This window comes from Notolepis coatsorum (assembly GCF_963971535.1).
Source record: "Notolepis coatsorum genome assembly, chromosome: 2".
In the NCBI taxonomy this organism is placed as follows: domain Eukaryota; kingdom Metazoa; phylum Chordata; class Actinopteri; order Aulopiformes; family Paralepididae; genus Notolepis; species Notolepis coatsorum.
In genome coordinates, this window is record NC_140166.1 from 30,109,101 (window position 1) to 30,127,542 (window position 18,442).

An 18,442-nucleotide genomic window follows, 5' to 3' on the forward strand; every position below is an offset into this window, starting at 1 on the left:
GCATTTTGGACTGACCACCTTCACTCAGAGTTTGACACTCTCCCCTCAGGGTGGAGTTTTAGGGCTACATCACAAAACAGAGATGAAATGATGACCGAAGGTATCACTGTCTGTTGGTTTGTTTTTCAGTTAAGACCTGATGTATTCGTGCTAATGGGCAGATGACATTATCCGCCACTTCCAAAAGATCCTCTCTGAACCTTTCTGTCTGTCGAAACAGACACAGATCTGGTGGAGATGGAAACATCGTCAGCCCAACAGACGGACGCTCCTCATTGAAAAAAATGTGTTTAAAGCAGATCAATGTAGCCTTTAGTTGTCTGGTTCAAGTGCAATACGGGCAGAAACTCTGTAATAGACCTGCTTCATTTGCACATGTAGTGATGACCTCACGACGACACGTTGCAGTGTTTTGTGCCGTCTCTGATTCATGGGTCTGTGTCAACAAAATAAACTATTCTGTTGCAAACAACAACAGAAATTGACCTCCGAAAGGACCACTATTGCTATTGATTGTCTAGTCAAGTCAAGTCAAGAGATTTATTTGTCACGGCATACAAGTATACAATGAAATGCAACGATGTGCAAATAACATATAATAGAATCAACATTGTGCAATAAACAAGTAACATTGTGCAATAAACAAGTAACATGTTAGGGCATATCGGTATATGTACATAAGTTATTTACAGAGCATGGAGGACATACTGGGTCCTTTGGTAGTGACTTTCTGTACATGCTAATTTCAAGCCACAATGAATGAATTAAGCCTTAACCAACTAGGATGAAACAATGATAGATGTGAGAAAAATTTAAAATGGGAGAAAAAGTAGATAAAAAAATAAAAATAAAACTCTAACTCTAAACTAAGACATACATTTGTGGCAGAGTCAGATCAAAATGGATCAAAATAAACAAGCTGCATAGCTGGCATAATAAACTATAAATGAGCAGTTATTTCTACTTTCAATTATTATATATAATAAATGTTTGCACTGAACATTATACCTTTGTCTTTTTGCCATTTTATTATAATGACCTTGCACTGACTGAGAGATACACAAGATGTTGGTGTAATAATACGTAGGTTATTGATAAATGAATGTATTGATAAAATCAATTACAAATGATACACCAGTAGAAGTCATGTTATTTCCTCATTGTCCCGGTCGCCTGGCTTAAAAAATCGGTGGCCTTGCAAAAACCGCCCGCCGTGTGCATTGGACTTTATATACTTAATGTATCACGTCTTCTTGAAGCGGATTCAGCTTTTTTTGCTCCGATTTGACGTCAGTTTAATTGCATTGTTACTGTTCACATGTCACAGTCATATATAAGTAAAGATAAAGTTTGAATGACTTACTGAACTGTTGTTTTAATTTCATACCACACTTGCTTGTTTGCTGCACGTCGCAGCACTTTGCTCTCGTCTGTCGGCTCCATGCTGCATTTTCCGCAGGTCATCCAATACATTGTTTGAAAGTTGAATTTTTTGCCTTTCGATCGTCACCACACTCAACATATTGCGTGCTTCGGGTCTCGAGTTACACAACGAAATATCCGGCAAGCTTCATTTGACAAGCCGTTCCAACGAGTGACCAGGTTTCAGCACCAGGCGCTGTCCACTGACATTATTCATGTTGAGCAAGCGCTACATTGCACCTCGCTGCCTATACCTGTTATTCACTCTCAACATGGATAAAACAAAGTATAATAAGCATTATTTAAGTGGTGGTAGTTTCTCTGTTTGGACATTATATCTTAAATATATAGCCCTAGACTATAGTCGGTCTGATATAAAAAAAAGTATCATATTCTTAAAATAATCTGACGGACCAGATATTATTGCTGGCGGGCCAATTTTGGTCCGCGGCCGCCTATTGCCGACCACTGGGTTACAGCAATGGCCCTATAGCCTAGATCTCTGTCGAATGATATGTTGCAACATAGAGAGACCTATAGGTTACAGCAATGGCCCCATAAATGGTAAATGGCTGCATTTATATAGCGCTTTTATCAAAGCGCTTTACAATTAGTTCCTCACATTTTTACCCATTCACACACTGACGGCGGAGGCAACGATGCAAGGTGCCAACCTACTCGTCGGGAGCAGTTAGGGGTTAAGTGTCTTGCTCAAGGACACTTGGACACGCTGCCCGGGAGGAGCGGGAATCGAGCCGGGAACCTCCGGATTACCAGACGACTGCTCTACCTCTTGAGCCACTGTCGCCCCTTTAGTCTAGATCTAAAGAAGGGTGAGCTAACAAAGTATTTATACTTGATAGTAGATTAAATAAATGGAGCACTGATGTACATAATATGAGTTATTGATATGATGCACAGACTATAAGAGAATGATGTAGAAGGTTATGTGTGTGTGTACAAGGTGTATGCGATTGTGCATGCGTGTGTGTGTGTGTGGGATAGAAAGAGACAGAGAAAGGGAGAGAGGGGAGAGAGATAGTGTGTGTGCATGTGTGTGTGTGTGTTAGAAAGAGAGAGAAAAAAGTGTTGGTAAATTGGGCCATGTCTTTTTATAGTTTTCCATAGTTATACGTACAGTCAGTTACACATTATCATGGTTACACATGCTGGGGCTGGTTGCACAAAACACCTTAAGTTAAGATTTTCCTTTAAATGTTTTCTTAAAATACCATTGGTTGAACAAAACACCCTTAAGTCTCCACCTTAACGTTTCCTTATTATACTGTTGGGCCACCTTTGTGAGGTGATACAGGTGAGACTGTATTATTACTGTTGGGCCACCTTTGTGAGATGATACAGGTGAGACTGTATTATTACTGTTGGGCCACCTTTGTGAGATGATACAGGTGAGACTGTAGTATTACGGTTGGGCCACCTTTGTGAGATGATACAGGTGAGACTGTAGTATTACGGTTGGGCCACCTTTGTGAGATGATACAGGTGAGACTGTATTACGCGCACTGAGGGGGGGGGGGGGCACAAATCCTTCACTGTAGTAAATGCCTTAACGTTTTTCCTTAACTAATGACGCCATTTAAAAGATTCTGTGCAAGATGTAATACCCTCAGCTAAGGTGAAACTGAGCCTTAAGTGTCAAACGTAAGGAGAAAACCTCAGGTGCTCAGAGCAGGGAGAGGGTTTGTTGTTGAATTCCTCACAGTCCAGATTCTCCCATCTGGGGATTCAACCGTCTCAGCATGAGCACGTTTCCCTGAGCGTTCAGGCTGACCTCTGAGCTCCTGTGTAGCCGTGTGATAAGCTTGTTGTAACGCTTGTCAAAAACACAATTCAATTTGGCCTTTTTTCGAAGCCATTATATGGTGGGCCAGAACCAAAAACAATGGCTAATTTAATAAATTGATAGTGAAATCTTTTTTTAACTCTGTGACAGACCACCTTATAACTAAGACATACGTTTGTGGCAGAAGCAGAAAATGGATAAAAATAAACGAGCTGCATAGCTGGCATAATAAACTATAAATGAGCAGTTATTTCTACTTTCCATTATTATATATAATAAATGTTTGCACTGAACATTATACCTTTGTCTTTTTGCCATTTTATTATAATGACCTTGCACTGACGGAGAGATACACAAAATGTTGGTGTAATAATACGTAGATTATTGATCAATGAATGTATTGATAAATTAATTTATATTACAAATGATACACCAGTAGATGTCATGTTATTTCCTCATTGTCCTTGCTGTGTCGCCTGTCTGCCTTAAAAAAATAGGATTGAGGCGATTCTTTTAGCCAGGCGACAGAATTGTGAGAAAATCTCCTGCTGTGTGAGTTCTCTCATTCATAACAATGGAAACGATACAATTCTATCGGTCGCCTGGCTTAAAAAATCGGTCGCCTTGCAAAAACCGCCCGCCGTGTGCATTGGACTTTATATACTTAATGTATCGCATCTTCTTGAAGCGGATTCAGCTTTTTTTGCTCCGATTTGACGTCTGTTTAATTGCATTGTTACTGTTCACATGTGGTACTGTCACAGTCATATATAAGTAAAGATAAAGCTTGAATGACTTACTGAACTGTTGTTTTAATTTCATACCACACTTGCTTGTTTGCTCCACGTCGCGGCACTTTGCTCTCGTCTGTCGGCTCCATGCTGCATTTTCCGCCGGTCATCCAATACATTGTTTGAAAGTTGAATTTTCTGCCTTTCGATCATCACCACACTCAACATATTGCATGCTTCGGGTCTCGAGTTACACAATGAAATATCCTGCAAGCTTCATTTGACAAGCTGTTCCAACGAGTGACCACGTTTCAGCACCAGGCGCTGTCCACTGACATTATTCATGTTGAGCAAGCGCTACATTGCACCTCGCTGCCTATACCTGTTATTCACTCTCAACATGGATAAAACAAAGTATAATAAGCATTCTTTAAGTGGTGGTAGTGTTATGTAGTGTACCATGCTAGTTATAGTAATAAATATAACCTTTTGGTTTAAACTTGACCGTTGGTGTCTGTGTCCCCTTTATGTTGCTTCCCTCTGAGCCAGGGTCGTAACAGGTAGTTTCTCTGTTTCGACATTATATCTTAAATATAGCCTAGCCTATAGTCTGTCTGATATTATTGCTGGTGGGCCGATTTCGGCCCGCGGGCCACCTATTGCCGACCACTGGGTTACAGCAATGGCCCTATAGCCTAGATCTCTGTAGAATGATATGTTGCAACATAGGTTACAGCAATGGCCCCATAAATGGTAAATGGCTGCATTTATATAGCGCTTTTATCCAAAGCGCTTTACAATTAGTTCCTCACATTTTTACCCATTCAGATGGTGATACAGGTGAGACTGTTATGCGCACTGAGGGGGGTGGGGGCACAAATCCTTCACTGCAGTAAATGCCTTAACGTTTTTCCTTAACTAATGACGCCATTTAAAGGATTCTGTGCAAGATGTAAGACCCTCAGCTAAGGTGACACTGAGCCTTAAGTGTCAAACGTAAGGAGAAAACCTCAGGTGCTCAGAGCAGGGAGAGGGTTTGTTGTTGAATTCCTCACAGTCCAGATTCTCCCATCTGGGGATTCAACCGTCTCAGCATGAGCACGTTTCCCTGAGCGTTCAGGCTGACCTCTGAGCTCCTGTGTAGCCGTGTGAGAAGCTTGTTGTAACGTCTGTCAAAAACACAAGTTTAGGGGTCGAATTACCTTCGGATAAGGTTCAGCAGAATCAACATGCAGCGGGGTGACTCGCCCATTATTATCCTGTTGTGACAAACCTTGAGCTCTCTCTCTCTCTCTCTCTCTCTCTCTTTCTCTCGCTCTCGCTCTCTATCATTCTCTCTCTCTCTCTCTCTCTCTCTCTCTCTCTCTCTCTCTCTCCCTATCATTCCCTCTCCCTCTCTCCATCATTCTCACACACACACACACACACACACACACACACACACACACACACACACACACACACACACACACACACACACACACACACACACACACACACACACACACACACACACACACACACACCTGGGGAGGTGCCAGTGCTGCCTGGCAGTCTTGTTAAGTGTCACACAGACTACACATTACATTATGTTACATTCCTATGGGTATAAATATATTCTACACCTTCTTCTTGTACCCAAGCAGCACGGAGCCTGTCACTCTTCGCCACAAGGAAACTGTCAAACAATCCCCCTCCAAACTTTCACGACAACTTCCTCCGTCGCACAACAACAACAACAACAACCCCCTGTCAGCCCCACCCTCCTCTTCCCCTTCACTGCCCCAGCCAGCCAGATCCCTCTGTGTGACACTTAGAGCCTGTGGCTGTCACTGCAGCTCCCACCTCCAGACACCGCTGTGCCTGATCCGTCTCACAGCCTGACTGTGTCTGTGTGTCTGAGTGTCTGAGAGAGAGAATGTTAGAGTGAGAGAGAGAGAATGATGGAGAGAGAGAGAAAAGAGAGGAAGAGAGAGATAGAATGTTAGAGAGAGAGAGAGAGAGAGAGAGAATTATAGAGAGAGAGAAGAGAGAGAATGTTAGAGAGAGATATGAGAGAGATATAATGATAGAGAGAGAGAGAGAGAATGGTAGAAAGACTGCAGGAGAGAGAGAAACAGACAGATAGAGAGAGAGAGAATGGTAGAAAGACTGCGGGACAGAGAGAGAAACAGACAGAGAGAGAGAATGAATAGAGACTTTGAGAGAGAGAGAGAGAGAGAGAAAGGGAGAGAGAGGGAGAGAGGGAGAGGGAGAGAGAGAGAGGGAGGGAGAGAGAGAGAGAGAGAGAATACACTTGATATACACGTCTGCATCGCAAAGATAATTGAGAGAACGTGAGAGTCTGGCAGACATGTTTTACTTCATAAATAATAGGCCTGTGTAGCACAACGTGGTTGTTCCTCACTGGGAAATTCGATCTTTATTTCACCTAGAAAATTTATTGAGAGCAAAGCCCTCAGTTCCAATGATGTTGAGCACACAAATATAATAATAATAAATACATGATAAATACAATAGAAATTCTATAAACTATACAATAAGTGCAATCATAATATCACATGATCATGAAGTGAAATACATTCAGACAGTATAATGCCAGAGGGTAACGGTAGCAACATACCATGAAATTTGCCAACTTAGAGACAACAATCATGTTTTCATGTGCAGAAAATGCAAGAAAAGCATGTTTTTGTTACACATAGCTCGACTCGGTGTAAGGATTTGAGTATTGGGGAAGTTGCCGACAGCCTGTTTGACCCTGGTATCGGCCTGGTATCTCATACCAGCATGGGTCAATGTCCAGGAAGATATACAGGGATGTAATGAGATGGCCCTCCTCTCAGGTACACCTCTGGTGATGTCAGGCTGTGGGACACTCTCCACTGATATACAGGGATGTAATCCTCTCCTCTCAGGTACACCTCTGGTGATGTCAGGCTGTGGGACACTCTCCACTGATATACAGGGATGTAATCCTCTCCTCTCAGGTACACCTCTGGTGATGTCAGGCTGGGGGACACTCTCCACTGATATACAGGGATGTAATCCTCTCCTCTCAGGTACACCTCTGGTGATGTCAGGCTGTGGGACACTCTCCACTGATATACAGGGATGTAATCCTCTCCTCTCAGGTACACCTCTGGTGATGTCAGGCTGGGGGACACTCTCCACTGATATACAGGGATGTAATCCTCTCCTCTCAGGTACACCTCCGGTGATGTCAGGCTGTGGGACACTCTCCACTGATATACAGGGATGTAATCCTCTCCTCTCAGGTACACCTCCGGTGATGTCAGGCTGTGGGACACTCTCCACTGATATACAGGGATGTAATCCTCTCCTCTCAGGTACACCTCCGGTGATGTCAGGCTGTGGGACACTCTCCACTGATATACAGGGATGTAATCCTCTCCTCTCAGGTACACCTCCGGTGATGTCAGGCTGTGGGACACTCTCCACTGGGACGCCGCTGCCTCCTTCCTGAAACCCAGCAGCCTGGCAGCCGACTCGGACCCCAGGTCGCGCGTGGGCCACGTCCAGGTGAACGGCACGCTAGCGGCCGCAGCTTATGAGGATGGTGAGTTACCAAAATACCCCCAACCTCCCCCCTAAATAAATGAATACATTAATTAATTCATAAAAAAATATATATATATATATATATAAAATGTAACCCGAAGGGCTTCTGTTCACCTCACCTTCACTAAACAAATAATCACAATTGCGCAACTGGTTTCCATTATTAGTCAAACGGATAAGGAAACCAAATCCACTGGTTTCCACTACAGGCCCACGAGTCGCCCCTCTAAACAAACTCCTGAAATTCACCAAACTAAAACCTCTTCACGTATCAACATAAAAATGCCTTACCGGCACAATCTTGTTGTAACTAATCCTATTGCAGCTTTAAATGTATTGAACATAGTTCACCTATAGTCGAATACCTACGTCATTTACAATAGTTGAATATTTGAATCCCTAGTACATATCCGAGGACTTGACATGGACCACACACATTGACAGTGTTGGGAAGAAGGCACGGCAACGCCTCTACTTCCTCAGGCGCCTAAGGAAGTTCCAAGTCAGTCAGAAGATCCTTAAGAACTTCTAATCATGTACAATAGAGAGCATCCTGACTGGCAATATCACCTCCTGGTTTGGGAATAGCACAGCACAAGACCGTAGCAGACTACAGAGAGTGGCCCGTTCAGCCGAACGCACAATTGGAGGTGGGCTTCCCACTCTCCAAGACATTTACAACAAGCGGTGCATGGGTAAGGCTAAGAGAATTATCAAAGACTCCAGCCACCCAAACAACTGCCTCTTTGAACTGCTGCGGTCAGGCAAGCGATACCGGAGTCTCATGGCAAGCACAGAAAGACTCAGAAGAAGCTTCTATCGCCAGGCCATCAGGATGCTCAACGAACAATAACAATATGTAACAACCATCAAATGCACTCACAGCACACACATCCACACGCACACACACACTCACTTTAAACAAACAACTCACTGCAGCACCCACTTACACACTTTAGAACACCTAAACACACTTTATATTTATTGGTAAAGAATTTGCACTACAACCCATACCTCAGTACACCTTACTGTAAATTGTACCACATCCCATTTCTGCTTTGCACTATATAGTATATTGTATATTAATATATTGTATAGTATATTGTATTGAACATTGTACATATGTACATACTGAACACCTACGTACGTGACTTCTATTTTATACTTGCTATACTTATTTAATTTTATACTTATCTATTTTTGTCTAGCACAGTCTCTGGAGCGTAACAGAAAGAAGCATTTAGTATACAATTATTCTGTACTTCTGTATGACAACTAATAAAGAAACTTGAACTTGATAATTGAACCCAGTGGCTCATCATCTCGTCTATGAACACAACAACTGAGTGAAGAGCGGGCTGTCCGGGTGGGATGCAGGTTGTGTGGACGTGTGGAGCACAGAGACGGGAGGGGAGCCCATCCATTCCTACCAGAGCCCAGGGGGGATCCAGGCCCTGGCCCTGAGTGCAGACAGCCCCGCTCTGGCCTCCGCCGCTGGGAAGGACGTGCGGCTCGACCACCCTGACGACCGCGGCTACTGGAGGACTCTGTGCCAGGCCCGGCTGCCTCAGGCCGTGAGTGGCTCCCTTTGTCTTTTTTTTTTTTTTTTTATACTTCATTGTTGTGTCAATTAAGTCACTCTACATTTAGGTGTAGTATATGTACACACACATACACATATCTATACATACATGTATGCATGCCTACACACACACATACACACTCAAATGTACATATACAGAGTCTCGATTAGGCGCCCGGGTCCTTAGAAACACAACATTATTAGAAGCAAACAGAAGATGCTTTGGGGAACAACAGTGGATCAAAGTACACCAAGTGCTGTAGTAATTAGGGCTTGGGCTATATATGGTAGAGGTCCTTGTTCTACTATAGAACCGCTCCCTAAAGGTGCTCCATATTCAATTCCAATGGGCCCAATATAAGGGAGCACAACATGTGCGCTTACAGTGTGCGCTTATAGTGAACGTACCAGTATAGATGTTACTGATCCTGGACTAGTATACCTATCCATCCATCCATAGTATACATCCAATATCCATCCCTACTCGTCCCCACATACATATAAAAAATAAAAGTTAGATGTTAGTGAAGAAAAGAAAAAGAAAAAAAGTTAAAAGGATGAATTCTCATTATAGGTGTAGGCCTAGGGTGTTCCCCAGCAATTGAGTAGTAGATCAAAGAGAACGCTCTGCCTACTACAACTACTACTACTATAGTTTTCTATTTCTGTTTCATGTATTACTTAAATCCTCATCCTTTGTTTTCTAAAGAGGCAGTTCACCCAAACAAAACATCTTTCTCCTGTTACCCAGAGTGCTATCTATCCATCCAGATCAGGGGTCACAACCTTTTGGAAACTGAGAGCTACTTCATGGGTACCGAGTCATACGAAGGGCTACCAGTTTGATGTGTGTAGAGGTCGGCATATGTGTAGAGGTCGGCAATTGAGAAACGTCATTCAGCAGTAATACAGAAGGAGAAACAGGTATGGTCAGAGAGAAAATCTCTGAGAGCTGACAGGTAACATTTTCCCAAAAGAGCTCAACAGGAGGACATTCCCAGTACATATGCATAAATGTTCCGGTGGCACCGTTTGGACATAAGGTACATCGAGAGTCAGGTCTGAGACCCATTAGATTCAATCGTCTAGGGGTCAGATAAGTCCTGTGAATAAAATTTAGATGAATCTGTTGGTGATCTGGGTTGCGTGAGGAGGATAGCCGGACATTACTTTAATATACTTGAAGTGTGTTGCTGTATCATCTAGGAAGACTCAGCTCAGGACTGATACTGAAGTCAGTGCTCCATGTTCCCTGTAAGGTGGAGAGCGTGGTGGTGGTGCCCGGAAGAGCACAGCTGTACCCGCTGGCGGTGGTGTCGGCCGGGGAGAGCGTCTTCCTGCTGTCCCCCCGGGAGGACGAGCCGCGGAGCCTGCACTCCGTCTACGGTTACCCCGTCACCTGCCTGGACGCCTCCGGCTCCCACGCTGCCCTGGGGCTGAAGAGGGGCGGCTGGGCCATGCACGACGGGGACAACAAGGTGGGTTCACCAGGAAATATCATCTATTTCTTTACTTTTACAATATTGATTCTGTTATAGATTTGATGTATTAACCCTTTCACTACCACACTACAGAAGGTGTGATAGTAAAGGGTTAACCTTCTGTAGTGTGGCAGTGAAAGCGTTAACCTTCTGTATTGTCGCAGTGAAAGGGTTAACCATTTGGTAGTGTGGCAGTGAAAGGGTTAATCCCTGCTTATACCGATCCTGTGCAGTGTTATCTGTAAGAGGGTTTTGTAAAATGATGATTTTGACGTCTCGGTTAATGCCAGCAATGTTTTTTCAATGTTATTGGAGAGAGAGACGAGCAAGCGCCCATTCTCTTAGTGGTTTAGCCTTTGTGCGCTAATGGAATCGATGGCTCCGTGTCAAGGCCACTTCTGTTCCCTCTGGCCCCGACAGGGTGACGTTCAGGAACTGAAGCCAAGCGGTGGTGCAAATACCTCCCAAGTCTGGACGGCAATAAGTTACGGGCCACTTGAATGTTGGCAAACTAGCCAGCTAACGCTCCGACCTCAGCTGGCTCAACTGTGGATGCTATTGTACTGAACTTGCAACCTGGACCGTGTATTGATTTCAATGAACGATTTCCATAAATTAGGCTCCACACATCATGGGTGCTTTTCTGCACACTATATATATCATTGTATGGGTACCAAGATGTGATTTATGCAGTGCAGACATTTAGATTCTCTTTAGCTCTCAGGAATGATCTAGTGAGGAGCATCTCCAACACAGATTTTGTTCACTATAAGTGCTCACTATAGTTTCAAGTTTCTTTAATAGTTGTCATCAGGCCCGGACTGGCCATCGGGAGCACCGGGAGTTTTCCCGGTGGCCTGGCCTGCACAGATACATTTTTTTTTTTTTTTTTTTTTTTTTTAATATAATTTTTTTTTTTATATAATTTATTTATTTTTTGCCAGGCCATTGTTTCTAGTTGTGGCGGCGGCGCGGCGCGATAGTTAGATAACCTAGGTGGGTGGGGAACAACCAGGATTCCACTGTCTGCGACAGAGTTGGAGAACTATCTGACTCTCTCCCTCGGATCACACACACACAATGGAGCCGTGCTGCCGCTTGTGATTGGTGGAGGCGGGACCAGGCGATACACCTGATTGACAGTGGAGGCGGCGAATGGAATGGCAGATGGCACTCTGCAGAATACTGTAACAGCCAGGCAGTGAGCCAGGTAGTTTTGTAATAATGAAATGTCTGTTATTTAATGTTTGTGTAAAGGGCTATTTTAACTGTTGATGTGTAGTGCATCAGTAAAGTGAATATGGTATTGTGCTCTTGCTCTGTTTGAATAGGTGGAGAGAGTGGTTAACTGTATTATAATAGTAAATAGACAAATATGTTGTGCTCTTGCTTTTTTCTTTTTGAAGGTGGAGAGAGTAGCATTGCTAGTGCCACAACAGTTTTATTTGAGGTTCATAACAGTACATTGTACTAAGCAATTGTTGGCTCATTAGTTTGTGATTCACATGCACTAAAATTCACCAGAATGCAGGAAATTAAGTCTTTGTAACAAAAAAAATCCTGGTGGGGGACCCCCAGACCCCCCGCTTAAAAAGTGGCCTGACTGGGGCTATATTTCGCGCTATATCTCCCGGTATGAATTATTTCCCCAGTCTGGCCCTGGTTGTCATACAGAAGTACAGAATACTTTTATACAAAATGCTTCTTACTGTTACGCTCCAGAGACTGTGCTAGACAAGATAAGTATCAAATAACATAGTATAGCATGTAAATTAGAAGTAGAAAATGAGGTCACAGTGTTCAGTATAGACATATGTACAATGTTCGATGCAGAATAGACGTAACTGAGTTACCATATAATATACAATATACTATGCAGTGTACTAATATACAATACTATATAGTGCAAAGCAGAAATGGGATGAGGTACAATTTAGGTACAATTTACAGTAAGGTGTACGAGTTGTAGTGCAAATCCTTTATCAATAAATATAAAGTGTGGGGAGTGGGTGCTACAGTGTGTTTGTTTAAAGTGAGTGTGTGCGTGTGGATGTGTGTGCTATGTGCGTTTGATGGTTGTTGTGTGGTGTTCATTGTTCGTTGAGCAGCCTGATGGCCTGGGGATAGAAGCTTCTTCTGAGTCTTTCTGTGCTCGCCTTGAGACTCCGGTATCGCTTGCCTGACCGCAGCAGTTCAAAGAGGCAGTTGTTCGGGTGGCTGGAGTCCTTAATGATTCTCTTAGCCTTGCCCCTGCACCGCTTGTTGTAAATGTTCTGGAGGGTGGGGAGCCCCCCTCCAATTGTGCGTTCGGCTGAACGTGTCACTCTTTGTAGTCTGCTTCGGTCTTGTGCAGTGCTATTCCCAAACCAGGAGGTGATGTTGCCAGTCAGGATGCTCTCTATTGTACATGAGTAGAAGTTCTTAAGGATCTTCTGACTGACTTGGAACTTCCTTAGGCGCCTGAGGAAGTAGAGGCGTTGTCGTGCCTTCTTCACAACACTGTCAATGTGTGTGGTCCATGTCAAGTCCTCGGATATGTGGGCTCCGAGGTACTTAAAGCTTTTCACTCTCTCAACCGGTGCCCCGTCGATGCTGAGGGGGCTGTAGTCCTTGACCCCCGACCTCCTGAAGTCCACAATCATCTCCTTTGTTTTGCTGACGTTCAGGGAGAGGCTGTTTTCCTGGCACCATCCCGCCAGGACCTTGACCTCTTCCAGGTAGGCCCTCTCGTCGTTTGCAGAGATCAGGCCCACCACTACTGTGTCGTCAGCAAATTTGATGATTGTGTTGCTACTCCGCTGAGCCACACAGTCGTGTGTGTACAGGGAGTAGAGGAGGGGACTCAGAACACAGCCCTGGGGGGCCCCTATGTTGAGGGTGATGGATGAGGAGGTGCAGTTGCCTGCTCTCACCACCTGGGGTCTGCCCGTCAGGAAGTCCAAGACCCACTGGCAGAGGTCATAGTTCAAGCCCAGGTCCCTGAGCTTGGCTATGAGTTTGGAGGGGACTATGGTATTGAATGCCGAGCTGTAATCGATGAATAGCATTCTCACATAGTTCCCCTTCCTCTTGTCCAGGTGTGATCGTTCACTATAAGCGCTCACTATAAGCGCTCACTATAATCGTTCACTATAATCGTTCACTAGAAGCGCTCAATATAAGCGCTCACTATAAGCGCACACTATAAGCGCTCACTAAGCGCTCACTAGAAGCGCTCACTAGAAGCGCTCACTAGAAGCGTGCACACTATAAGCGCTCACTATAAGCGCACACTAAGCGCTCACTATAGGTGTGCACACTATAAGCGCTCACTAAGCGCTCACTATAAGCGCTCACTATAATCGCTCACTAAGCGCACACTATAAGCACGCACACTATAAGCGCTCACTATAAGCGCACACTATAAGCGCTCACTATAAGCGCACTCTATAAGCGCACTATAAGTGCACTCTATAAGCGCACACTATAAGCGCACTCTATAAGCGCACTCTATAAGCGCTCACTATAAGTGCACACTATAAGCGCTCACTATAACCGCTCACTATAACCGCTCACTATAAGCGCTCACTATAAGCGCACACTTAAGCGCACACTAAGCGCTCACTATAAGCGCACACTATAAGCGCACACTATAAGCGCTCACTATAAGCGCACTCTATAAGCGCTCACTATAAGCGCACTCTATAAGTGCACTCTATAAGCGCACTATAAGTGCACTATAAGCGCACACTATAAGCGCACACTATAAGCGCTCACTATAAGCGCACTCTATAAGCGCTCACTATAAGCGCACACTATAAGCGCTCACTATAACCGCTCACTATAAGCGCTCACTATAAGCGCACACTATAAGCGCACACTATAAGCGCACTCTATAAGCGCTCACTATAAGCGCACACTATAAGCGCTCACTATAACCGCTCACTATAAGCGCACACTATAAGCGCACACTATAAGTGCTCACTGTAACCGCTCACTATAAGCGCACACTATAAGCACTCACTGTAACCACTCACTATAAGCGCACTCTATACCTCTGTGGGATATTTGTGGATATCCTGATGAAGAATGTTCTCAGTCAACCGAGGTTTGGATAATAACAAGGTTTATTAACCAAACAGATAGAATACATAGAGAGAATGGCTGAGGGCTTCCCCCAGGTGATCAGCTGAAATGACCCAGGTAAGAAGACCTGGGTTGGTCTCGGAGGGAGACTTATATAGTTAACAAGGGGGGGGATGTGGTCCCATTTGATAGGTCAAATGGGGGGGGGGGGGATATATGTTTGGGGAGAGGGGCAGAGGATTGGGGAGAAAAAGGGGGGGGGGTGTCCCACTCCACAGAGAGGGGGGGGGGGGGCACAGGCAAGGGGGAGAAAGGGGAGGGGAATATATTTACATGAGAACATTATATTATACCACAATACTCACTTTTCTCTCTTATAATGTGGGTGAGATTAATGTATAATATACCAGGGTTGTTTGGAACAAGTAAAAGTGAATAGGTATGGTAAAAGAATGGGACCGATGTAATCCATCGGTTATCAGATAATGAATAAAATAGAAAATAATTAAAATAATGAAAATGTTGGCCAATGTGATCTGTTGGTTGGCGTAACAGTTTAAAATAGTATTATTTATATACATGATTCATGACATGATCGACTGGACTGCGTTCTGTGTTATTTTGATATCAGAGATGTGGGAATAGATATCACCCTTTTCTTTTATTTATCGCTCAAAATACCTATATCAATGAGTGGTCCTCAACTCTGATATCAAACAACATTTAACATAATCATATAGCTGTGCACATATCTTGGCATACCTTCAGTCGTTCATGTCGTGACTCAGGGGAGCTAATGTCATGGTTGTACATATACAAACATAGTAATATTTACAATAGACATTACCTTAGTGGCTAATGTGTCAAAATAAAATTGAAAACCGTTAACCTAATGGTTAATAAAACTGATATAAAAGGTGATTATGATAATCGTTATGCATTGTTCTGTGGTGCATACTATCAATGGTCAAAACAAACTTGGTGTCTTGGAACAATCCAACTGGTTCTGCCCTGTTTAACAATACCATTTTGCAATGTGATTCTGTGATCATTTCTCATTGTCATTATAAAATTGGTTAATGCAATCTTACTGATTGTATTTCATCATATTCCTAGTCAATAATTTTCCAGATACATATGAACTCTGTGAAACAGTTCTTGTTTGTGAATCTGACAGTTGCTGTGAAGTGTTGATCATCTGTTCTCGGTCTGTCGTGTGGCAGGGCCAATACCTACATAACAATGTGGACAATGTGTGTTCAGAAGTCTCTTGGTCCACAGGTCTCTTCTTGACGATGCAGTCGGGAACATTCACTGGTCGCCGTCCATTCCCTGTCAAGGGTCACCTGTAGCAGTGGGGCGGTCAACTATAGTGGCTTTGCAGACTCTTTTCCTGGAGCCCAGGCTGCTCTCCATCACCACCACACATCCGCCACTGTGCTCACGCTTGGCCCCCATCAGGCCCAGAGACATGGTGGTCAGGGCGTTTTTGAATGTGTTGTGCTGGTTTCGTTGTCCTTTCCTCGTCATTGCGGTACCACTTGATGGAGGGCGAGGGCCCGCCGGTGTAGTGGCTAGTCAGTAGGACGCTCTCTCTCACACGGATGGTGGAGATACATGGCGTTAGCCTTAGTTTGTCGTAGGCTGTCGGGGTAGCGCAGCATGTCGTCCTTTCTGTCTCTGCTCCCCCTCCTTTGGGGTCGTCTGTGTTGTGTGGCTGGGTTGGATGGCGGCTCTCCCACGGTTGCTGTCGTCATCCTGGTTGTGTCCGCAGCTCCTTGGCGGCGTCCCTGGTGGTCCTATGTTGTCGTGGGTCGCTCAGGTCACTGGGTTGTGTTCCTCTCTGCCTGGTCCTGCCGTCGTTCGTGGTTCAGGTCACGCGTCGTCTCACTCCTTCTCACTTGTCGTGTCCTCTCACCAATATGATCTGAGGATGATAAAATTGCCTTAGAAAACCTCCTCACATAAATGATTCAACGCCTTTCTGCTAAAGAGGAAAATCATTTTGGGATTAATTCAATTCATTGTGTAATATCATCATGCATTTGATATCGTTTGGATCCGATCTTTGCATGGAATCAGAAACATTTCTTTTTATCTTTATAATCTGTGATGTCAAATTGAAGTTGACCTTACCTCAGGCCGCGTACGATGGTGTGCTTCTTCGAGATACTTACCTCGCCATGACTTCTCGGTTGTTCTTCACGTCTCAGTGTGGCTCGTCATAATTTAGCATGGGGAAAAACATAAATTCTAGGCAGACAGTTAATTTTGCATGAAATACATCCATTCATTTTCTCGTCTACTCTTAAGTAGCATTAATTTAATTACCTCTAATACACCTTGTGCATTCTGATAATCATTGTGTAAATGATTATCCTGCTTTCAACTGATACAAATAAATCTAACCCTAGCTAACCTTATTGTCATGCATTTGTCCTAATAAACTAACCTACACTGTAGCACTCAACACTAGGGGTGGGACGATACATCGATCCAGATCGATACATCGATGTAATTATCAACAATCGAATCGGATCGATGCGATGTAATAAGATCGATTCATATCGATACTCTTATTTTGAAAATCCTGTGGCGAGTCTCATATCCGCCCAAGAACAACAGCAGTAGCTCCGTGTGTGTAGATGTTACAGCATAGCATTCTCCCTTTCTGTGTGTGTGTGTGTGCGCGCGTCTTTGGAAAGACCAGATGAGGCTAGAGGAGTTTGATGTTTAAATGTTATTTAAACATAAACAATATAATACATAATAAATGTAGGCCTATACATGATCATGCAACATCAACAAATTGTTGTAGGAACGGTTTGGGAGAGGGAGGTTGTGAGTTTTGAGTTCCAAAAAATGTAGCTTAAAGTTTAAAGCTCAATATATAAAAACGTGGCACTTTACAGTGAACAGGAGGTCTATTTGTATTAAAAACAATAGATTGATTTTCCTTTAAATGTCTGGAAGAGCTCAAAAATACAAATGTCAAATGATATTTTCATTACCTTTTTTTTGTTGATCTAAATGTTACTGATTGTGTTAAATGGGCATATGATATCATCTCATATCGATCGCAGGCACCTGAATCTAATCGTATCGTATTGTATCGTGAGAGACTTTGTGATATCGGCAAATATCGTATCGTTGTCCAAAGAATCGATATCGTATCGTATCATGATGAAACTGGTGATTCCCACCCCTACTCAACACTTTGATGACCATTGTTACTCAGCTGATAGAGTTGTGCCCTTTTTGATGTCCTGTCATACAGAACCTGTGAGTCGCTTTTGGATAAAAGTGTCAGCTAAATGATCAATGTACGTGTATACCTTGTACATTTAGATAATTGTGCTCCAATTTTGGTGGTTGATATTTGCAGTCATGGAAATGTATTAGTTTGTTGAAAGAATAGTCATGCATGTTATTGGTTATAAGCAGAGAATAGAAGGAGGAGATTTCAAGTGAAGTTGTTTTCATCATTAATCTTTCATCTCGGGCACTTCTACTTTGTCTGGTTTCATTCAGAATTCAAGAGATGATGAAAACAACTGGTTAGTTATTGTTAGTATGGGAATTAGGTAGACTTTCATGACTGCAACATCATCACTTGTGTCTGATTCATGTTAATTAAGTGGTTCCATCCATTGTTAGGTGAGTCCACCAAGCCTGTGGTCAGAGTGCAGGCATTTGCATTGCTTTGTCTCCCTCACGCCATACCCTGTGGGTTTCAAGTGCCCACTCTGAATAGCGTCTGTTATGGTCTTCGTTC

The 18,442-nt window shown here is 43.6% G+C and overlaps 1 protein-coding gene across 1 annotated transcript in view; it reads left to right on the forward strand.

Moving 5' to 3' along the window:
• Positions 1–18,442, forward strand: part of fbxw8 (F-box and WD repeat domain containing 8) — a 125,145-nt gene that overhangs the window by 9,370 nt on the left and 97,333 nt on the right. Inside the window, exons 5-7 of the mRNA XM_084308099.1 lie at positions 7,380–7,537; positions 8,917–9,113; positions 10,381–10,599. Coding sequence (XP_084164225.1) covers positions 7,380–7,537; positions 8,917–9,113; positions 10,381–10,599 — 574 coding nt within the window. The remainder of the gene's footprint in view (positions 1–7,379; positions 7,538–8,916; positions 9,114–10,380; positions 10,600–18,442) is intronic.